Source organism: Candoia aspera, chromosome 3 (assembly GCF_035149785.1).
Source record: "Candoia aspera isolate rCanAsp1 chromosome 3, rCanAsp1.hap2, whole genome shotgun sequence".
NCBI classification, from domain to species: Eukaryota; Metazoa; Chordata; class Lepidosauria; order Squamata; family Boidae; genus Candoia; species Candoia aspera.
The window spans coordinates 66,247,639-66,272,579 of NC_086155.1; the positions used below are offsets into that span (position 1 = coordinate 66,247,639).

A 24,941-nucleotide genomic window follows, 5' to 3' on the forward strand; every position below is an offset into this window, starting at 1 on the left:
CGAGAGCGGAGCCGAGCCAAGCGAAGATGGCTGAGATGAAGCAGCCGCCGAAGCACGACGGGCGGGTGAAGATCGGCCACTACGTGCTGGGGGACACGCTGGGGGTCGGCACCTTCGGCAAAGTCAAGAGCTGAGTATGGGGGACGGGGGCGGGGCAGGTCGGGGCGCCGGGCTGCTGGACGGAGAGGCCGGCAGAGGCGGAGGGTCGCTTCCCACCGAGGAGTGCGCGCGGCGGCGGCGACAGCAGCAGCAAGCGGGAGCGCTTGCCCAGCACTGGAGCCAGCGAGCAGCCAGGCATCGTCCCCGGGGCTCTCCCGCCTCTCCATCCTCCATGGTAGCCACCGCAGGGGGGTCCGTCTGTTCGGTGGAGCTCCGGTAGCGGCTGCGTTTAAAGGGAAGGCGGAAGAGGCGGCCTGCGGGGGCCATGGCTGGAAATCTTGAGCAGCGGAGCAACCTGTCTGTTCCTCGGCATGTGCTAAAGTGCACGAGTCTCACACACACAGCCTTCCACGACCGGGTCGGAGTGGGTCTCCCATCACGACTCTTAGGACTTCCATCATCCCAAGCTCATGGCAATTATCCATGCTGGCTGGGGATGATGGGGCTTGAAATCAGTTCATTCGGAGAACAATAAATGGAGAAGCCGAGTTTAAAGGGAATTTTCTTCTTTCCTATCTTTTTTTTTTTTGAGGGAAGACGCAATATACAATACTGTGGATTGTACAATAAATGTGACATTGGGGGAGTTATAAAAGGAACAGAAGCAAATGGGTATGCTAACAATTGCATTGATAAGTCTTAGGCCATCCACTTGATGGATAATGCAACATTTTTTTGCTCCAACAGTACTACACTATTTAGTACTCATTTCTCACCCACTGAGAAATAAGACATTGTGTCAAGGTTGTGTGTAAGCAATTTCCAGTTTTTTGGAAGAAAATGTCACCCACAGATCAGTTTTATTTTCCACAGATCTGTGGAGAATCTTTACCTCAAAAAAATGCATTTCCTAACACTGCCTTTGGGATTCAGTGTTTGTTTACTCAGAATCAGAACTAATCCTGTTGTGTTCTAGAATGAATTCCATTGTGTTCCATTAGCTTTATTCCCAGTTAGGTAATACAGGATTGCAGTCACATTTATTTATCTTCTTTTGCTGTGACTATTCTCCTTAAAAGTTTAGGTGATACACATTTTATCCCCACAGAATTCCTGAGAGGCAGGATCAGTGAGTCTTAGTCTCAAGTTAATATACTTTGGAGTGTTGCTTTATTGATCAGTGCATTAAAAATGATTGATTTAGTTCTTATTTGCTGGTTTTCTAATTCTAGAATTAGAATTCTAACACAATGTATGTGGGGTTAATGATTTTTGGACATATTTGAAAAATGAAATGCCATTTATGTGCATTTTAGAGAACAGAACACTAACTAACATCTAATTTTCTAAGATGTAGTGTAATAATTGAGTTTAACTGCTTAAAGAGATTCTGTCTTTCACTGTTCACTATTTTATAGTATTCAGCTATATGCAGCATACATACATGCACAGGGGAACATGGTAAATCATTTTGGAAATGTTGAAGCATTGCTTATGATTGTAGAGTTAGAAGCTTCCATATTAGGAACCTAAGCTGTTACACTACACAACAAATAATACCCTCTCTTGTTACTTCATCCTACAAGACATTCAAGTAGACTTAACAAGTCCCACAGGAGTGAAACAATAATATCTCTGTATCTGTTGCTTACTGTAAGCAAATGATGGATTACAAAGCAGGCTGTTTATTGTTAATGATTAATGTATTAGAAAAGAATATGCAGACACATATCATTTATAAATGGACTACTCAGCAGGAATATGTACATACAAGCTTGTTTATTTTCCTGGCTAGAGTTAGCCAGTGGTTTTTAATTATTTTAATCAAGGTCACTGAATAAAACACAAATAATCACCTTAGAGCTGGGCAGAGGCTAGTCTTGTCATCAGATCTTACAAATGGGACTTTTCATTCTTGGTTATGTCAGTGTGGAATATTTTTCCATAAGTGCTACCAGAGATGACAGATTCGTGAATATGATCAGACCACCTTCTCGTGGGGCTAGGGAAGTGAATGAGGAGGTTTGTTTGATTGCTGTGAGCTGCCCAGACTCACTGAGAGTTGGGCGGCATACAAGTTTAATAAATTACATCATCATCATCATCATCATCATCATCATTTCTGACATTATAGCAAACAACTAAAGTCTGCTGCATTGTTGCCATTAGCAGACACTTTGTTCAGCTACAGAAATATTTGGGCAAAAGGATGGAGAGGGAAGACATAAGCTATAGACACATACCCACAGATGATTGGTTAATTTAATTGCACTGAGTGTTGTTTCTGCTATTTTGAGACATAGCTTATTTCAGATATGTATATAACTAGCATTTCTGTTGTATCGTTTCCCAGAGCCAAATATTACTGGTTTGGTTACTAGAAAAGAATGCCCTGTTTTCCCCTTTTCTCATGGATACAAACCCAATATTCAGAAATTGGTAGATGAAGCATTTTGGAGAGTATAGATGACCACAAACACTTGCTAATGTCTGCAAAACAGGTAACTCGTAATTAGGACTACCATATCTGGGGTGCAAAAACCTAATCACTTACTAGATGGCTGCAAATTCTTAACTCTTTGCTGTTATCTAGTAGTCCTCTGGATTTTTGTAGCCCATATGCATACTGTTAATAGGAAGAAGAGGCAATAAGAAAATTGTGGCTGTACTAATTTACAGCTTGGGTGTTAAAACCAGGTGTTTGATAGGATCCAGAGAGCTCAGTTTAAGAAAAATTGCACAGATATGACTAGGTACAAAGGAAGATACTGCTCTTTACTTTTTATCACTTTAATAGAAACCATGAAATGTGAATGGGCATACTTCCAGGATAAGAAAGGCTATATCTTTTCTTTTCTAAATGTCCTCTTCTGCGCATAAGTATCTACAAAATATCTATTGGTACCTTCCCAATATTACTACAATTCCCAGAACACCAGCCAGTAAGGAGCAAACACTTCTTAAAAGACCAAAAATGATATAAAAAACAAAATCAGTAAAGACTTGGAGAGTCTTCCAGACTTCCAAAATTTCATAATTTATCATTTATTCAAAATTACATGCCGTAATATTCATGTTAATTCTCAAGATACTGCAGAATTCTTGTGCCTGGTTAATACAGGTTTCTCTTTGGCACTTCAGGAACAGGCTAGCTTTCTAGCCTAGCTGATCAAGGGGTGAGATTTTTTACAAATGGAAGAAATCGATGATAAACTATCATTTATTGGACAATAAATTATAGTTCTTATTAGGCCTTTGTGTGTGTTTCCGTAATGCTAACTTACAGTATCACTCAGCCATTGCCATGATGGTATGCAACCTGTCTGCATTAGCAGTTTACAACCACAGCAATGTCTGAGTGATGTTGTAAATTGCTAGTTTCCTCTGTGTAATCATTTGGACCATTTCTTAAGTTGGTTTACATTTCTTGGAAAGATCCTTATGCATCAGTAGAATAGTATGTTCCAGGTGAGGGAACATAGAGATATGCATATCGTGTGTTACAAAGCATAATTTATCTTAAAATTTGCTTTTCATTCTGAATGTATATAAGGACATAAAAAGAAGCAAGCCAAAGTATTTTTATTTTGAAGCATGGCAAGCAGCTTTATTTTTAGAACACTCTTATTGAGGAAAGAATTTCAGGCTGCTCTTATCTCTGCTAATAATAGTGACTTGCTCAATTTATACAGCTACCACATTACCACTCCACCCTCTTCTTTAGTCAGGCTACCTCTTAACTGCAGATTTTCTAGTTCATAGTTCACCTGGTTTTAAAATGTAATGATTTTTTAAGCTGGGATGCTAAACTTTGTATGTAATCTATTTATTCACTCCCTCCTTTTAGAATATCATAAGGATTCTGTGAATTCCAGTATCAGTATTATGTTAGTGTTTTTTTATAAACCTAATACTAGAAGGAAACTTATGCTTTGAAATCTATATGCATATTTGAGTGCGTGTGTCTCCAAATGTGTGCCTTTTGTCTTTGTCAGTTTATGGAATACTACCAAGGGCAAAGCCTATTGGGAATCTCTGCCTTGGCTTAGATTTTTAAATTATTATTATTATTACTACCACTACTACTACTACCTGTTAAATTTTGGCTCGGTTTTTTTTCCCCCTAAAACAGTTAGTTCCAAAATACTGGATTGAAAGCTAATAAGCTACACATTATGTCAGCCTTTCTCAACTTTTTGACCCTGGAGGAACTCTTGAAATATTTTTCATGCCTCGGGGAACCCTTGCACATTCAGGCTCAAATATAGGCCAGAAGTTACAAAAGTAGTATATTTCTTTCATGTGTAGGCCTGTATATATGCATTAACAGTGTTCTTAAACTAAACATAAATAATGAAACTTACCTCTTTAATATGAAGTTGCACAAATTTGAAATATTTTTTTGAATAAATCGTGATCTCCGAGGGAACCCCTAGTGACCTTTCATGGAATCCTAGGGTTCCACGGAACCTTGGTTGAGAAACCCTGCAATATGTGGAAGTTCTAGTGGGCACTGGCTAGTAGTAGTATTAGTCTGAAAACATAAGGAATACATAACTAATTTCTAAGATGGGCAAGCAATAATGCTCCTAAAGAAAAAAGGGAATAATGCATAATAAACTTTAATCAACTGCTTAGTAGTGATGCAGTAATATATTGTATCTCCTGTGAGGGTTGAGACTCTCAGGTAAATTGTCTACAGTTGCAGCCTTATACATAATTTGTATTTGTTAGATTTATATTCTAACATTTTTCCAGGAACTCAAGTCAGAGTACATAGCATTCCTGATAGCAAAACTGTGTGGGGAAAATTGGGCTGAAAGTGACTGACCCAAGTTATCTAGTGAGCTTCTTTGATGAGGTGCACTTGAACCTGTGCCTCTCTGGTCCTAAACACTAAGAAGACCCTTGCTTTCTGATCCTACAGAACAACCTTTGAAATTACTATTGATGCTGAATTATTATGAAGTAGTTTGGATTTAGTTGAGCTTGAATTATTTTCTGTATCTTTTATTTCCACCTACAAAATTGCTCTAAAACTAAATATTTTAGATTTATCTTTAGAAAAGATTATTCTTTTCTAAATGTAAACTAACAACCTACAAGACAGTCATATAAGATTGCAATCTAATCTATGTACTTTTACTTAGAAGTGAATTCCATGCACTCAAATAGGAATTACTTCTAAATAAACATGGTGTAAGAATTCTGATTTTTTTCTTTCTTAATTATGTATGTTAAAAGCTAATTGAAACATGCCATCATTTTAGTTCGTAACTTATAAAATGCATAATGTAAGAAAGTGTTGCGACAATTGTCAAATGGATGATAGAAAGCTTTTAATAGAACAGAATTAAATAATTGAAATACAATAAGAAATGTTGTAAATAATTTTATGGAGCAAATGGCCTGCCAAAAGACAGGCGGACAGAAATAGTTATTCAGCATTGTATAAAAATCTTTTGATATTTTTGAACTACAACTCCCATTAGGTTGAACTAGCATGACCAATTGGTCAAGGATAGTGGGAATTGCAATACAAAATATTATTGAAGAAGGTGGGCAAAGCAAGGCTGCCCTAATTAATGCAAATGATTAGTTGAAAATAGCATACACCAAAGAAGAAATGATGAAAGCTTTCTCCTCTCATTATTAGTGATCTTGAGGATGGTGATAACCAGATTGCTGCAGGGTACTGTCTTTCTCTCCTTTTTTTTTTAAATTAAAGTCAAAGCAGTAAGTATTAAAGTAGCTTTAGAAGTCATCATATGACAAATCTTGTTGGGCACTCTGCCTTAGTTCTTAACAATGTCATGTCACCAGTGAGATGTCCTTTGTCTCATGTACATAGAGAAGAAAACTGGTACCTATTTTCTTTCGGTGTACAGTTGTCATTGCTAGTAAGTGAACTGAAGAATTTGCTCCTTTTGATAGCATCTATTAAAAATCATGAGATAGTATTGCTCTTCAAAACCTATGGATTCTATGCTGCACTTGATGTAAGACAAAATATGTCAACTCAGACTTAATTTATTTATTTTGTTATTACTCTTATCTTTGTTATAGCAATTACTATTAGACAAATTTGTTCATAACCTATATCTTAACTGCTGTTCTTTGAATCATGTCACTTCCAGAAAGATAAATAGACAGATTTGGAATAAACAGTAATTTTATATGTATGTTACAATTCAATTCCATACATGCCAACTCAAGAATAAGTCCCATTAACTCCAACTAGCTTTGGAGTTGTAGAGGTAGGATTTCACAGCCTTGCACAGATTGCAATCTTTAAAGTATTTATATGAAAGTTACTCTTACAAAACCCAGGGGAACCTATTTCTGAGTAAAGATTGTACTGTTAGTACATAAATAATGAAGATCACAATTCAGTAACCTCATCATTTTATCTAAGTAGTGATTAACATTTAACTTTTCTTTTTTATTTAGTTGGAGAACACCAGCTTACTGGACATAAAGTAGCAGTCAAAATTTTAAACAGACAAAAAATTCGTAGTTTGGATGTTGTTGGAAAGATCAAACGAGAAATCCAAAACTTAAAACTTTTCAGACATCCCCATATTATCAAATTGTAAGTGTTGCTAACTACTATTCTCTTTGTAGTATGCCATATAAAACACATGAAATATGTATTTCTGTACTGCAGATATTTTACTGTGTTTATAGTATGTTCAAGAATAATATAAATTTTGTCTCTAAGCCCTTGAATTCAGAAGTTTCACTGATCTCATATTGAATTTACTCCCATGTACGCAGAATACTTGGGTGGACATTCTTCCTTCTGAAACTCAGTAAGCAAGATCTATATTGGGATTCAGTTAGTTTATTACTACCAGATTAATTGTTATAAAATGTCCTTCAAACTGTTTCTGGCTAGATTATACCTCTTGTTCTCTGACAAACAAGAAAATCTTGACTTTCGGTTTGACGCAATATCTTATATTTTTCTGGGATAATTGGTGCATGATTGGACAGTTGCTTGAAAAAAAAGTATCTTAGATGTTCATCTGAGATTCATGGTTAAAAATAGATCTTTCAGCCTAAATAGACTAATTAGATTATATATTTGTGTATTAAAATTTCAAGGGCACAACTGAAATTTCTTCAGATTTCACTGAATAGTACAATACATGAAAAGGGAGTACTCAGTTACATCCAGTACAGAAGCTGTGTACTTCTGAAAGCAAATGCTTAAAGAAGAAAAAGCAAGTCCTTTTTGTCCTATAGCATGGTTGAGATCTTTCTAGGAAAGGTTGGTTGGCCACTCTGGACCTTGATTTGATTGACTAAGTTATTGTAAATACATGCGTACATGTATCTTATGTTCTTATAATGGGGTGTGTGTATGTATGTATGTATATGTGTGTGTGTGTATGTATGTATGTGTGTGTGTATGTGTGTGTGTGTGTGTGTATGTATGTATATATATATATCAGCTTTATACTATAGATCCAGACAGATTGTAAATAGGAATCATTGTTATCGCACAATATTTTGGGGATGAATGAGAAATCAATAGGCTTATGAAAATTTCACCAGTTCTGTATGGTGAAGTGAGGGAGCATCTGGACTAATCCTTACTCCCACAAATAAAACTTCTCTTCCAATCTTGTGTATGTATATGTATATGTATATATTATTTTTATTGCATGTAGTTTTTATATTTTTGATTGTGATTGTTTATATATATATATTGATTTTTTTAAAAAACAGGTGTTATTTTTATTTTATGAAAAGATAGTTAGCTGCCAAGAGTCTTTGGGGTTGGGCAGAATACAAATGCAATTAATAAATCAATCAAATTGTTAAGATATTGGTGTCCTTAATTAACTAACTTTGTTTTAAACAGGAGCCCTTGCTCCTATGTAATTATTAGATTTGTACTAACATTTTTTGACTTTTGTATCTGAAATTTCCTAATTTTCTCTTGGCAACAACATTCAGAATATTAGTTGTAAGAAGGTTTATTGAAAAAAGATCCTAGAGGAGTGAAGAAGCTTAATGTAGGGAGTGGAGTAAGGGGATGAAGATCTATCAAACAGTTTAATTGAGTAGAGTCCTGAAGGAGTTTATATTTATATTGTAAAAAAGTGACCAATTTGTCCTTCAGAAGTGAAAAGCAATTATATGGAAAGCAAATTCCAATATATGTTTTTGTTAAGGACTGCATTAGTCCTTAAGATAAGAGGTCTTAAGAACTTCTTCAAGCAAAAAAATTTAAGATGTGATTATTTTTCTGTATGTTTTCAATAGGTATCAGGTGATCAGCACCCCCACTGATTTTTTCATGGTGATGGAATATGTGTCTGGTGGAGAATTGTTTGATTATATCTGTAAACATGGACATGTAAGTATCTTATCCAGTTGGAATAAATATGTATGTGGGGAAAGGACAAAGAGACAATACTAGGAAATTGCTTTGCCAGAATTGCTTTGCTAAATATGATTCTTTTATTAAGATCAAAAATAGGCCAAGCCTATTAGCTATATATAAAATGGCTTGCTATTGGCTCAAATCACTGTCGTATATTTCTTCCTGATAACTATTGGCTGCAATACCCTTCCCATCTGGTAACCAATAGATGCATTTGATTAACAACTCCAAGGGACCATGTTCACTTGGATGATGGGGTTAAAGTCCAATGCATCAAATAACTCCCAATTGGGGAGGGGTGGTATACAGTATTACAATTCAGCAATTCTACCAATCATCATGCCTCAAACTGAATATATTTGTAAATGATCTGTAATGAATATAAATGATAAACAAAAGCAACCTCCATCACCCTGTTTTAAGTCTTCTATAGCCACATGGTTTACTTTACATTGTACTACTGATTTCTGTTAAAGATCCACAGTAAAAGATGATTTAGAGATAATGGTTCATCTGGGTATGTACAGACATGTAAACATAGATAACAGCTGTCATTTCACACAATCCTAAAGTTCATTTGGTGTTGTAGTAAGATTTATTGGTATGTTTAGTTAGTGATATAATTGCTGTCAAATGAGCCATATATATAATATGAATAAGAGTTCAGGCTAAGAACAACACAAATGCTTGCTTCAGGAAGAAGATGTTTTATACAGTAGTACAATTCATGAGTACTTTATTTTTATTGCTTGGATTTTTTCAATTTTTTCCAAAATAGAATTACTGATGAACATTATATGGAATCTAACTCATTTGCAAAGCAATATCAATAACAGATTTAATTTTTACTGTTCCAGTTCATAGGTTGGATTATTGCATCTCTCTCTCCCTCCCTCCCTCTCTAATCTTTGGAAGCGATTAGGAAAGCAAAATGCTTCCTGATGCATATTATATAAATCAAGTATAGGATTAGAATTCTTCTACCATAATTTTGCATTTTTGTAATTCACTGTTTATCAATTTAGTCAGTGATGAATGTTATAATATGTTATATAATATAGTTAATTATAAAATGTAAAGTATGCAGTTATTTTATTATTCTGTCATTATAAGCAACTGATAAGGCTCATTAATTAATGAACTAAATTCCACTTTAGTTTTGAACTAAACTAGAGCATTTTCTATAAACATATGAAGCCAAATGAGGCTGTCCTGTTACAACTGATGGCATCTTGTAGTTTGAAGTTGCAGTAGCATACTTAAATGCCTCTTGTGTGAAAGTGAACTTCTCCCTGCAGATACATCACTTAGAAAGACTTGAGTTAGATTGTCCCTTGCTGAGCTTTTTTCCTCCCCAGGGAATTGCTTCTGGGTGTTATGCATAGTAACATTTTTAAAAATGTAATCTCACACACCTATTGCCTGAAGTACTGTGGTCTTTTCTACCATAATAGTACTCTGTCTCTTCATTCTACTTTTCATCTACTCTGTACTACTTCAGAATACTGGGGCATGTATTTTTTTATTATTTCAATGTGTAAAACATATGCATAGCTAATTTTCAGTGTTAAATTTACATTATTTTTTTAACATAAAATGCTACAGGAATCAAGCTGCAAGAACACAAGGCTTGTTCACGCGAGCAGTGATGCAAAATGGACAGAGCTGAATCATGCATGTGGTTCCCCACCTTTTTTTTTTAAGTGTAGATTTTATATTATTTTGGTTTTTTTCAAATTGTATTAGGCCACATTTAGGGCTTATACTACAATTTTTTTCTGTATTTTGAAATCAACAATTGCATCAGAGACAGGGCCACAGCTGCAGTGCAAGAGTTTGGTGGCTTTAAAATTGAGCCCAGCTTCTTAAGATGTCTGAGCCCAAGGAACTGTAATTTGTTTTAATAGTAGCTACTTAAGATAAAACAGAATAAAACCACAGCTAGAATAAAACTCAATACCTTGAGATTACATTTTATAAATAGTTGGTTCTGTAGCAGAAGCAGAAGTTTTCAGTATACTCTTTGCACACGAAAGAATGGGGGTGTAAACATAAGGCATCAGGAAATTTGTTCTCAGACACCAAGGTCTGTTTTCAGAAATAACAGTCTAGCACAGCCTTTCTCAACCTTTTGACCCTGGAGGAACCCTTGAAATATTTTTCAGGCCTCAGGGAGCCCCTGCACATTCAGGCTCAAATATAGGCCAGAAGTTACAAAATCATTATATTTCTTGCATGTGTAGGCCTTCATATATATGCATGAACAGTGTCCTTAAACTAAAAATAAAGAATGAAACTTACCTCTTTAAAGTGAAGTTGCCTGAATTCGAAATATTTTTTAAAATAATTTGTGATCTCCCAGGGAACCCCTAGTGGCCTCTCACAGAACCCTGGTTGAGAAACCCTGATCTAGCATGTGCCTACTCTATCCTGCATACAATTATTCTTGAAGGGAGATTTCAGAAAATGTTGGTTGCTGCTGAAGCTGGGGCACTGTTTTAGGAAATCCTTCACCTGTCATTACTGCTGCTTGTCTGTGTGCCTGGGAATGATTGATCATGAAAGCAAGTCATAGAAGCTGCTGATCTTCATCCTTGTGCCATCACTGCTTGTTCTCATCCTGCTGTGTCAGGGGATGAAGGAGCCCATAGATAGCAGCAACAATATCAGCAAGGCAAATGCCTGTTTATGCTGACCAGTGACATTAGCACTGATCATAAACATGTAAGATGTAAAAGCTCTTCCCTGCATTTGCTGACTCTGGCTTAAATTAAGGGTGGGAGGAGCAGACTGCAGTTTAATAAGAAGTAGGAACAAACACGTTCAAGTTCATTCTGAGCTTCTATAGATCTTTGGAAAGATCTTAAAGAGGATTATACAATAATAAATTGATTCTTTGAGCACCACAGTTTTAAAATCTCCATCTTGTTTGCCCCAAGATGTGTTGCATTTTATTTTCCATCCCGGTTCAGTTGAGCTAGTGAGCATGTGATTTGGGAATGACTGGAATTGTCAGCTAATCAATCAATTTAATTACAGTCTCAGACCAGTATCAAAGGTTCATTATGTCGCTTTAGATTATAATGAAATAAAATATATTTAAGCTACATAAAATTACATAAAAACAGTATAAAATACAGTAACATGCAAAAATAACAGGGAAGACCACTGGTTTCTATCTTGCATGTGACAGCACCATTTGCTACTTGCTACATGATTTTGGGGACTTTGTCTGCAAGAAAACAGTTTAAATAAAAGTTGTACAGACCACCCAAAAATGTGGTATTAAGCGGGCTATCATGATGTTATGGAGTCCTTATCAAAAAGGCATTACACAAAGATGTAGGCCAGTGTTTCCATCTCATTTTCTCCATTGGGCGAAGGACTTTACTGAGTGGAGTGTTCTTACATGTATCATCAAGAATTGCTGAAGGAAAGATGTCAAAGTGTGGTAAACACTCTGCAATACTTTGGGAAAGGAATCTGCTGCTTTGCCTTACTGTGTTGTTTGTGGATTGTGTGACCAGATTCTGGCAATTGCACTTGCAGAAGTGCTACCTTGATCCTCCTGAGTATCCTCATCAGTAAGCCCCTTGCTTAACCATAACCCATTCCCACCAGCATCTGGAGAATTTCTCATGGTTCCTTCAGTTGCCAGGATGCATAGAAAAGATCTACCCTGGTTAAAGGGGCCAGACTTTGTGACGAAAAATTCAACTTTAATCCAAAGTTAAGTATCTCCTCTAGGCCCACCCGCTCCTCTAGGTGAAGTGACCTGGTGTTTATAGGATATACCCAGAGTGAACCAGGTGAGGAGAAACTTAATTGTCTGACAGCCTTAATTTTTGGAGACAGTACAAGAACATCATTTCTTGAATTGTTGCTTTTCTATTTAGTGCTGTTAACCGTAATTCTAACTTTCTCTTGTGGCTCACCCAAGAAATGATTGCTGCCTCGTTGAGTGGCCTACAGAAGAACCTAGAGCACTTCTTTGCTGCTGCTGCTGCTCTTGTTGTTGTTGTTGTTGTTGTTGTTGTTGCAGGTAGAAGAGGCTGAAGCCAGGCGTCTCTTTCAGCAAATTCTGTCAGCTGTAGATTACTGCCATAGGCATATGGTGGTTCACAGAGATCTGAAACCAGAGAATGTGCTGCTGGATGCACACATGAATGCCAAGATAGCTGATTTTGGTATGTGACCCCAATAGCATTCCAAAAATGTAATTGGCTATGAGCCATTCCCTGGACTGTGTCAATGTTAACATCCTTCAGGGAACTCAGTGTTATTTTCCATCACCACTAGAAGCTTCTATGCTACTGTCAACAGTTCTCATAATTGGAAACATTGGCTTAATCCTCTCCAAGGTAGTAGACTGTAGGTGAGGAACCCCCTGGCCGAAGGGTTTTCCATAGAACAGCAAAAAAATTAGGAAGTTAGATTCCAGGCAGATTCCGAGCCTAATAGAAAATAGAAAAGTAATTTTCTATCTATCTATCTATCTATCTATCTATCTATCTATCTATCTATCTATCTATCTATCGATCGTATGGGGAGAAACATTCAGCCATGTGAACTTCATCTATTGTCTAAAATGCTATTGTTAGTCACCTCATCGGAAAATAGATTGTGAATTTGTCAGTGGTGAGTGTTTCCCGTATCTCTCCTTTTCCCACCCCAATAAATAAAATAAAAAATATTTACAAAATTATTTTGTTTTGACATTTAACTCTAGTGGTAGTCCTCCTGTCATTCTACTGGTTTTAATTGAGCAAAATAACTCACTGGTTTTTAAATACAAACTAGTATACATATTTTCCTCTCATTTATCTGTTTCACTGTTCCTTCAAGCAGAGATGGCAGAATATAGAAATACTTCACTTAATGCAGTGCTCATCTTCATGCTAGATATACAACAGTGTTTCAGGTCAGGTATAAAACACAAAGCCTTTATCCTCTTTGTCTGGACATCCAGAAACTTTTTCCTCTAGGTCTTTATTATAAAATTTAATCCCAATTACTGGTATGATTAATTTGGATACAGGACTCAGTAGAAAAATGAGATTCTGTATGCATCAAGGAAATGTTTAGAAGAAGCTCACATCCACACCATGAAGCAAACCATAATCAAGCAGCTTTTTTGCTTTGACTGTTTAATTTGTAAACAAAAAGTGGCATAGTTCTAGGAATCACATTTTGTATTATTGTATAGCTAGTAGTTCTGTCCTCTGCTCTGCTTCCATTGTTCTTTTCCTCTGTTTCTGAGTTCTGCTGCCTGAGACATGTTTTTCCCTCGTCTATATAGGTCAGTACCTGAAAAGTTTTCTTTTTTTAGGGCTGTCCAACATGATGTCAGATGGTGAATTCCTGAGAACCAGCTGTGGCTCACCCAACTATGCAGCACCAGAAGTAATCTCTGGAAGGTAGAAGATGAAGGCAATGATAGCATATTGAAATGTTTAGGGAATGAGATGCATTCTAATAACTGAATAGTTTGTGTTATTAATCTACTTAGATAATGAGGGTTACATGATTTCATTTTAAAGAAGAAACAACAGCACTGTAAAGAGGGTGGCAGATACCATGAGATAGCCAATAGGTAGAAACATTTTATTTCCATTACCTTATAAAGACACATCCAGACAGATTCTTCTATACCATGTTGCTAAATATCAACAACCTGGAGTACCAAAGAATATGTTAGGGATACTTGGAGAAGGCAGAGGAGAGATCAAAGAGGAGAGGTGTAAACACAAAATAATCAAGAGGAGGAGGTGAAGGGTACCATAATTTCCAGTCATCATTTTGCATGAAGGCAATTATTTAGCACTACCTAATATTGTATTAAGAAATAGATTAATGATATTTTTCTTTTCTTCAGATTGTATGCTGGCCCAGAAGTTGATATCTGGAGCTGTGGTGTTATTCTTTATGCTCTCCTCTGTGGGACTCTTCCTTTTGATGATGAGCATGTTCCAACCCTGTTTAAAAAAATCCGTGGAGGTGTCTTCTACATTCCTGAATACCTCAACCATTCAATAGCAACACTGCTGATGCATATGCTGCAGGTTGACCCACTCAAACGAGCCACCATCAAGGACATACGGTAAGGTCTGTGCAGAAATTCTAGCATGCCACTGATTAACATTTTCTAAAGTAAAAAAGAAGAGAATTGCCAGAGTACCTTGTTTATTGTGTGATTTGATACTAGAAAGAAATTGGACAATCATTTCCAATCTGATTAAACATAGTCTGAAGATTATTAATTCAAATAAATTGAATTTGGAGTCATCACAAACAGATAATAGGAAAAACCGAGATGAGATTTAAAATAATCTTGAATAATAAAATAGCGGGTAAAGGAAATAGCAGGTAGTGAAGGTACTTTTGAACACAAGTAGCCAAATCTGTTTAGCTAAAAAGAACACATCACAACATGTACTGTATATGGTTTAGAGTTAATCATGATATAACAAATGCACCACTCCATGACTTGGATTTCTTTCCTCTGTTTCAGCCTCATTTCAAGATCTCCAGGTGTGCCATATCCTAAAGCTCTGAAACCTTCATGCAATATGTGGCTTGAACAATTGATTGTGCACATGTGTTCTGTTAGGGCATACAAGGGATCTCTTTAATATTAATGAACTCTAGGTCTGTCAAGTTAAAGTTCACCTTGTCCTTGAACTCATAATTTCTTGCAGGAGATTATTCCACAATTATTTTTCATATCTAGAAGCTTATCAAAATATGAATCAGTACTGAGGTATCTTAAGTCTCTGGCCACTGAAAATGTGCAAGCATACATAATTGTTATCATCATTAAACATATTCTCTTCTATGATTGGTTTGTTTTACAATACTTAGTTAATTTGATAGAAAAGAAATTGTTTTCATTTCTTGTTTGCAAAGGATAACAACATTTCAGTGAAATCCTCAGGGAGATGCAGGGATCTTGCATTAATGTAGTTATGATTAAATGTCATGTCTTTCTTTATACAGTCACCTTTCCAGTATACTGCAGTATTTCTGGATTCTCATACTTCAATTAAATTCCAAGGGGAGACATTAGGCAGGAACTTTTTCAGATCGTTTTTCATGGGCGGTGAGGAAGACTGCAAAGTGATTCAGAGATATGTAATAAATAATAATAATAATAATAATAAACCACAGCAACAGCCCATCTGCTACTCACTACAATAAAATAATCTCAAAAAGACCACCCAATTCCCCTCCCCCAGCTGCTCTGAAAACTTTCATAATGTGGGGAATTTGGGGGACTGAAAGAGATTTCAACACATTATTAACAAATGGCATTGTTATAATTGGAGCAACCTTTTTATTTTCTTCTAGAGAACATGAATGGTTCAAACAAGATCTGCCCAGTTACTTGTTTCCAGAAGATCCATCATATGATGCCAATGTCATGGATGATGATGCTGTGAGAGAAGTCTGTGAGAAATTTGAATGCACTGAGTCAGAAGTGATGGCCAGCTTGTACAGTGGAGATCCTCAAGATCAGCTTGCAGTAGCTTATCACCTGATCATTGACAACCGGAGAATCATGAATCAGGCCAGTGAGTTCTACCTCGCTTCCAGCCCACCCAGTGGTTCTTTTATGGATGACACTATGCATATCCCCCCAGGGGTGAAACCTCACCCAGAAAGGATGCCTCCTCTAGTTGCAGATAGTCCCAAAGCAAAATGCTCCTTGGATGCACTGAACACCACTAAGCCAAAGCCATTGACTGTAAAAAAAGCAAAGTGGCATTTAGGAATACGGAGTCAAAGCAAGCCTTACGAAATCATGGCTGAAGTTTATCGGGCCATGAAACAGCTGGATTTTGAATGGAAGGTAAGAATACAGTGCTGCGTGGCTCTTGAAGGCTTTTCAGATAAGTAATCCATAAATTTTATTTAATTATCTATGCATGGATTTAAAGCATGTGAACACTACCTTTGAATGTGTCCAGGGAGGCTTGTATTGGTTTAGTTTTATTGGTTACAATCAAAGATCAGCTAAGGCTTGTGACCATAAAACAGATTAAATAATGATATAATACATGTCATAAAACAAATAAAACTAGCAGAAGCAGGAAGCTCAAAAAAAAATCTCTGCCTGGTGTTGAAAAGGTAGTAAAATAGGCCCCAAAGGAAGCCATCCTTGGGAGAGAGTTAAGTATCACATCGGAGATAACCCTCTTCCGCTTGCCATTGGCCCCGTTTCTGGTACTTGGACAAGTTCAGGCACTCCTTTGGGTGTCTTGGAACCAGACACAGTGAAGCCTGCAGACTGGTTCTCCAGGGAGGCTTCCGGCCTGTGCTCTGCAGCTCATGTTCGAAGCTGCTGGCTATTTGTGAGGCTTTGCAGGAAGAAGGCTGGGCTGAGACCGAGCAGAGGACCTGCGGGTAGGCTCTGCCGGTGCTGGGCTCGCCTCCACCCCTCGGTGAAGCCTGCAGTTCTGCGGTTCTCTAGAAGTGCTTACAACATGAGCTGCAGAGTGCCCGCTGTGCCTCTGGGAAGCCCGCATCCCTCCACTTCTGCCACCACCCCAAACAGCACCTCCCACACAGTCTCCACCTTCACCCGGAGAGCCACCGCCTGCTCTCCTGCTCACCCAGCAATGGAGAGCACTGTGCCTGGGCCTCCTGCTGCCTTCTCCCCGGCCAGGCCTAGCAAGCTCCCTTTGGCAGTTGAGGCTCTGCCATCCTGCCAAGCTCACTGTGCACATTCCGGGGCTGCATCCTCACCCAGCACCTGGATCCCAGGCCAGCAGCAGGACAAAGAAGATGGTGAAGGTTAGTTGGGGGGAGGGGGTAGCAGCAGCAGCAGGAGTATGTGGTGGAATGCAGAGCACCCAAAAGGGCAGAGATCAGGGAAGATAGGCGTGCGGGGAGAGTTGAAGTGCCCCTGCAGTTGTAAGTGCAGGCAGGCTGCCAAGCACCTGAATTTTGATCATGTGACTGAGGGGGCGCTGCAACAGCTGTAACTTCGGGGACCAGTCATAAGTCCCTTCGTTTGGTGTCACCGTAACTTCAAATGGTTGCTGAATGAATGGTCATAAGTCGAGGACTACCTGTAGTCTCGCTGAACCCATTGGGCTTAATTCTGAATGGATAGACATTTGATTGCATTTAAGACATAGTTATATCAAGTCATGCAATTATTAATAGAGTTGTTTTTAATTTTGGCTCAAAGGAATTTTGATTTTATTGGAGAAGCTATTGTTCTTCCCCCCCTCCCCCATACACACATACCCTCTACAGTGTTTTTTATTACATAAGTTACAATTAGCTGGCTTTTAAGATCACAACAAGAATATTTCTTGATACTGCACAATACTTTGCTTGAATAGATTTGACAGTCACACAGGAAACTGCAGAGGAGATGGCCAATCCATTCACTAGCAATTGTGTTCCACTGCCTGATAAACACGGTGAAAAAGAATCCCTTTTCTATAGTTGTTATATATGTTCATTGAAAATCACTGATAAAGAATCAGGCTGGTTAGTCTATATGTTGAAAGTATACAGTTTAGCACATGGGAATAAAGCTTAAACATAACTTAAACTTCTTGTCTAATTGATTAAAATCTCATGGACAGAGTTCCTGAATAGAGGCAGTATATTTCTTAATCTCTGTTCATCCTGACTTTCTCCCTGTAAGTTAATATTTAATAGCATGCACAGACTGCCCCCAAGTAATATTTTACATTTTGGTGTGCAGTTTTACTTCCTAGAGAACTATGTCTTAGAATCCATAATTTGTTCAGGAAAGATTTATTTAACTTTTTATTTATCCGGCATTTATCAATTTATTTATTTACCTTTTAAATTTGTAAGCCGCCGCCTCCCAACAACTTTTTACCTTTATACAGAGTGGCAACATGGTAAAGGCCATGTATGAACAAAACTATAATTAAGCACGCTGGTTGGAGGATTTCCACATAGGATGAATGGCTCATCTTTCATTGTCCCTAATCTATACTAGCAACATATAAGACAGAAAATGTTAGTGATAAGAAACAGAAACAGGATTCTGTTAAAGATACTTCTATAAAAAAGCATCTCCAGGGAAATGTTATTTGATAAGTTTGCAGAGTTGTGGAAAACCCTATTCATAATTTGTCCTTAAACTGAAATACTGAGATTAAGCTAGTTAAAATGCATTTTTCAGTTTCCTGAAAGGTAAATCCCATTGAACTCAACTGGATTTATTACTGAGGAGAAATGTCTGGAATTATATTCCTTTGTTTTATGCAAAATTATTTTTTTGAAATATGAAATAAAAATTATTTTTCCTTTTCCATAATTCTTTTTTTCTCAAATGGCAATTATGTGTTTTAGGTGGTGAATGCCTATCACCTTCGAGTGCGTAGAAAGAATCCAGTTACAGGAAATTATGTGAAAATGAGTTTGCAGCTGTATCAGGTTGACAATCGCAGCTATCTGTTGGACTTTAAAAGCATTGATGGTATGTAGGAAAGACTCCCAAGCTTGAAGGAAAACTTAAAAAAAAAACCCAAACAACTTCACCCTCTCTTTTTCCCCCATCACACTTTATATCTACTTTATGATTCTGCTAGTCAGAACAATTGTTGTTTTAGTAACACTTCTTCAGTCCATTTGTCATCACTTAGTGTTAACTGTGACAGATTAATGACACATGTGGGTAAAAAGAGAGATTTCTGCTTCTCGCAAGATTACAATAATCCCTCAGCAGGCAATATTCTTGCAAGCCTTTTCTGATCATAGACCATTTCAGGACTCCTAATAGCATTTTCTCCACAAGTGATGCATTTCCTTCCCACCCCAGATGATTTCATTACTGTTATTACTACTAGTTGAAACTATCTTGTGTCACTTTCAGTTCTATCATCTCCAAAAATCACCTCAATTATTTGCTTTTCTTTTTGCTGTTTTGTGATTTCCCCCCTTTCTTGGTAGGGTGGGGTGTTTAAATCCTAGATGCTAAAAGGGATTAGAGAAACATATATGCATGCAATTTGTTCATAAAACTGTTTCATAAAAGATTTACTCTCTGCTTACCCAGACTTCTAAAATGGTGATCAAAATTTGTGAAAATTCAGTTCAGTTTCAGAACTATTTATAAATCAAATCAAAGGGCTCAGCAAAAGTTACACTCCTATATATTTTATCTCAGTGTTTTTCAAACTTGGCAACTGGGCAACCAAGCATGCTAGCTGTGGAGTTCTGGGAGTTGAAGCCCACATACCTTAAATTTGCCAAGTTTGGAAAAGGGTGATTTATCTGATAGCAACTCTTCCTGACATTAATGGAACATGCATATATGGTTTTATTCTTGGGCACAACATTTTGTTTGAGACTAATGGGATTGAAGTTGAGATAGCTGTAAGTAGTCTTGAAAACAGCTACAAAGACATTTAAGATAGAATGAGGGAAAAGGGTCAGGTTTGGTAAAAATATATAATAGGGAAGAGTCTACTGATTGAGCACAGAATATAGAAGTAGCATAAATATGGCAAAATATTTGCAGAAAAGTATGATTGGAAGGAAATAAGTGTAGCAATACAGTTAAAACCTCTTCTCGTGTTACTTCTGTAGCATAGGAATCATGGCAGCACAGTTCCTTCCTCTTCTCCCAAGAAGACATCAGAAGTTGAAGCCCTTATGGAGAGGAGTGGGGAATTGCATGACATTTACACATGGCCTGAGGTGTTTGACATTATATAGGCGGCCACTTGAAGAAGCAGCTTTCATTTCATGGAATGGGGAGGAGGAGGAGGAGGAGGAAAATAAGAGCATGGGATTATCTCAGCCAATTCTCCAAAACACCCTTTCTTAGGTGAGTTGACCACTATCACAAAAGCTAAGCCAGGAGTAAAAGAAAAGAGTAGAGGGAAACTTTAGCCTCCTGCCAACTCAAGCCGTTGTTTTAAATCATTTCTCTGTACTTTTAAGATGATGTCGTGGAGCAAAGATCGGGTTCTTCTACACCTCAGCGCTCAGGCTCAGCAGCTCGCTTGCACAGACCAAGACTAAGTTTTGACTCTGCCGCTGTTGATTGCCAGTCACTTCCTGGGTCCCTTACTGGCTCTTTGACTGGGAGCATGTCCTCTGGGACACCACGCCTTGGGAGCCACACAATGGATTTCTTTGAAATGTGTGCCAGTCTCATTATGGCTCTTGCTCGCTGACAGGTATAATTCAGAAGCGTGATTTCAGTGGGAGATCATAGGCCTTGGGAATATCTGTACTCAAGGCTGAGTTGGAAGTGTGTGGCAAGGAAAGCCTCATTTTGAACATAGAAATATCAGATTGCACCCAGGAAATATTTTGCATATTTAGGAGAGAAGACAAAAGTGTTCAATTTAGGTAAGCCTAACTGCAGATTTTGCTTAATTTTTGCCAGGAATTAGGAGTTGTTGATGTTATTTCATAGGTATGGTAGAAAAGATGGAGCAGTGGAGTTAGCGCTCAACAGGAGTGAGGACTGAGGGCCCCAGCCAATAGCTGGTAGCTGTTGGATTTTACTAGCTGCCACTCAAAAGTCAACAGTGCAACAGCTACCAAAAATCTGAAAATATCTACAGTTGAAGAATCCGTAACACTCATGCCATGTTGAATGAACAGTGCAATAATATTCCTGAAAACTTGACCATCAAAACTGACTTTAGAAAACAAAGGCAATAGAATCCTGGATAGAATTGATCTAGATTAATACTCATGGAAGAAAAGTTTGTATCTGCTGTTCTTCCACATATTATAACATGCAAAATCACCCATAGGGTAGGACTGTAGCTCAGTAAGAAGTGCAATTTTGAAATCTTTTTGATATCAGACTTCAAATAATTATAAGTTAGACCTAGTTATTTAAGTTTGGAAATATATGATGGCAAGCCTCTGGCCAAGCTTGATGGGGTTTTTTTTCTTCTATGGAAGTGCTTTTGGAATGCTTAGAAGTCAACATTGCTTTTGTATCCTACTCATGGATTCATCTGAATGAATTATTGCAACCTACCTCCTAAAACAGTGTAGAACAGGATTCAAGACTTGCTGACTCGAGAGCAGTGAACTAGAACTGAACACCTGGAGCATCACAGGTTCTCTAAACCTGAGCTAGATGATTAATTATAAAGCAATTATTTTATATTCTTGTTACATTGTGGTGAAATTAAATAAAGCAACTACTTTTATTGGAGGTAGCAAGTGACAAATACTGCACAAACATCTGTTACTTCAGTTATTAGGTAGTAACCTCTGCCTGAACTCAACACGTTTTTAATTGAATTTTTGCTGCTACTGGATTGTACACCATACCTGTTACTCACCCCAGTGGAAAATTGTCCTCAGAGATGACTCAAACTAGATGTGTAAAATCCCCCAAACCCAGAAGCTGGCAACCATTCAAATTCAGAAATCACTTGAATACAATGCTTTTGAGAGGCGGATGGTAGTCGGGGTTACCAATTCTTTTTGCAAGCTATTCTGCAGTAACATTTCCCCAGTTTTAATTAAAGTTTTTTATTAAGGAGTTTCTGTTTTCACTGAAGGAATTCTTTTTACTGCAGCCTTTCATAACCACTTTGTCCTTGCTGCTGTTTATTGTCCTAACTTGTTAGACTCAGACCACCTACTATATCTCATAAGCAAAATTTGCAGTTGCTTTTAATCGCATTATTAGTTCTCCCATCAATCATTCCAGGCCATGTTTTGCATCGAATATATCAAAATGCTGGGACTGCATATTTAAATTAACAATATTTATTAATCCCGTAACAGTAATAGATCAAAATTTCTGTAGCCACAGAAATCTAGTATAAAATTCATAACTGTGGGGAAAGGAACAAAAACTTACTATTTTTCTTCAGGAGTGAGGTCTTTTGGCAATATTCTGTGTCAGAAAAAAGGCTAATAAACTGATAAAGCAAGGTAATTACAGAGAAGCCAAGCTTTTCAGAGAAGAGAGGGTAGCAGAGAACATTAACTGCACTCAGGAAAAGGCTCAAGTGAAAAAAAGAACATGGCACTCAAGACAAATTTTCATTGCTTCAGAAGCAAGTCAGTTTTTAAACGCTTCCATAGCTTTAGTTGTCTGTTACAATATTTGCTAGGTGCTAATTTTGGACAGGTTTTGAGAAGAAAGGTTTCCCGACACAGCATATTTATTCACTTGCAGATTAATCCTGTACATGTCTGTTCAGAAAGTAAGTCCCACTTGTACACTTTAGGCCAAGTAAGAATATATAGCGTTGCTATCTAAAGTATTCATCCTTTTTTTTAAAAAGGTGGGGGAGTCCATCTGTTTTGTTCTTCTGTTTTAAACATTGATACAAGGGAGAGGGGAGCATATTTGGGACTGCCACAGAAGCCAGCTGTGGAAGGGGATGGGTTTGAGATCTTTCCCAAAGCTCTAGGCTAGCAGTCTTTTGCATAGTTAGCCTCTCTTAGGAATAGGAACTTTTTACTCCTGGTCTCTGTTCTCTTTTTAAGTAGATTCCTCTTTCTTGAAAGAGGTGTATTCCTTTTAGGGGAAGTACTAGAAACAAAAGTATCTCTTGAAGAATGTATGTTTGTCTTGGTCCTAAATCATATAATTGTGATGAATAATAGCTGAAAAATATCAACAGACAAGGATGTTTCCCAGTTTACTCTTTGGTCAAATCATCAATCTCTTTCATAGATAAACTTTATTCTGGTCATTGACCAATAAAATACATAAAACAAACAAATTATCCCCTTAGTATCAGTTACTGATGCACAGATTTTCTTGTTTTTTATCTTCATTTCTGATTTCTCACTTCCAGGCAGTTAGGGACCTTTCAGCACATGCTAAAAATTTGATATGCATCTTGATATTTTCACATCTGTGGCGCAGAGTGGTAGGCGGCAGTATTGCGACCGAAAACTCTCCCCGCGACCCGAGTTCGATCCCAGCGGAAGCTGGATTCTCGGGTAGCCGGCTCAGGTCGACTCAGCCTCCCATCCTTCCGAGGTTGGTAAAATGAGCACCCAGCTTGCTGGGAAAGGTGATGACTGGGGAAGGCAGTGGCAAACAGCCCCACTATAGTCTGCCAAGAAAACGTCGCAAAAGTGGCGTCCCCTCAAAAGGGTCAGACATGGGGACCTTTCACCTTCACCTTCCATAACCTTTTACCTTCACCTTTTTGTTATATTATGAATGTGTTGGCTTTAGCGTCCCTTCATCCCCAGCATCTGAGAATCATTTATGGGGGCAAAAATTGTGCAACAGAGAGATGCACTAGAACTAATTTGATGTTGCCAGTAACTGACGCTGCAGTGAATATTTTTGTCAGTGAAGCACTATGTATAATCAAGTGTTTTGCAACACAGTCAGTCCAGAGTGGTCTTGTGTGATGATATGCTCCATCATGAATGGCATAACATTGGTCCTGATGTGTTTCTTTATAATGATAAACAGAAATCTTGACATTCTGATGTGTGTTGTTTTATTAATCATAAAAAGTCCATCTCTTTAAATCCACAAACACAGCAGTTGAGGGTCATTGCATTATCTAAACCAGATAAGTATGTCTACCATTAGGGAGTCACATGTGACAGTTGCATTTAGATTGTCTGCAGTACATTTTTAACAGATTAATGAGCAGTTTCTACACAATCTAATTATCTTGAAATATAAGGAGTTCATTGAGTTTTGAATTTCAGTTCAAATATGCTTTTTTATGAATAAGGCTTTGCCATTTTCCCCTTCAATAGGAAAGCAGCTAAATTTGCCCTTCTATTACTGACAGAATCCTTTTAGAATACTGTTTCATGAGAACCGGAATATAAATTTGACAATGCTGTTCCAGACCTTAGGGCTTTGGTGTACTTCTAAAGCTTAACTGCCTGTGACTTTGCTAGGGTATAGATAAAGCAGGAATAACTTGTTTAGTGTTCCTTTTCTTCAGGCTATCTCAAGGCATCAGGTTTACTAAATGTGTAGTAACAAACACTTTATTATTGGAAATGGTAATATTCTTTCAAAGCGAGGGTGAAACCACACTTTGTAGATGCTGTAGTACATTGTTTTAGAGTTGTTATTTATATTTTGTTCTAATCATAGCTGCCCTTTGTTTAATTTTACAATAACTATTTGGAATACTTATTAATACTTGATATTAGTAAGTGCTAATTGAGGTTGAATTAAAAATAACATAGGCTCAAATATAGGCAAGGAGGTATAAACCATTTTAGAACCAAAAAAAATATTTTAGAAAAAATGGGGAAACAATTTTAGCCAGATAACGTTGCATGAATATTTTGCCAAATAATTTTAAAATTGTGATTTTTTCTCAATTCTTGATATGGCATTAATTTATCTGAAAACAGCTCTTCAGATGCCCATGGGTTTTTTTTTTTTTTCTGTTGTAGGATATTGATTTTGCAGGATTTCCTTCATATAATGGAGTTTCATACAATTAAAAGAATAGCGGGTCAGCCACTGTTT

At 37.4% G+C, this 24,941-nt stretch overlaps 1 protein-coding gene across 2 annotated transcripts; it reads left to right on the forward strand.

Annotated features, from left to right (window-relative positions):
• On the forward strand, nt 1–23,356 carry PRKAA2 (protein kinase AMP-activated catalytic subunit alpha 2). Of its 2 annotated transcripts, XM_063298011.1 has the most exons (9): nt 1–129; nt 6,550–6,691; nt 8,374–8,467; nt 12,537–12,681; nt 13,824–13,911; nt 14,370–14,594; nt 15,842–16,343; nt 18,836–18,962; nt 20,432–23,356. In XM_063298011.1, exons 1-9 carry the CDS (start codon nt 27–29, stop codon nt 20,665–20,667), a joined length of 1,662 nt encoding a protein of 553 aa, XP_063154081.1. In that variant the 5' UTR covers nt 1–26; the 3' UTR covers nt 20,668–23,356. The 2 variants fall into 2 exon arrangements, with proteins under 2 accessions (XP_063154081.1, XP_063154080.1); XM_063298010.1 differs by lacking the exon at nt 1–129 and having other exon boundaries at nt 6,538–6,691.
• The last annotated feature ends 1,585 nt before the right edge of the window (nt 23,357–24,941 follow it).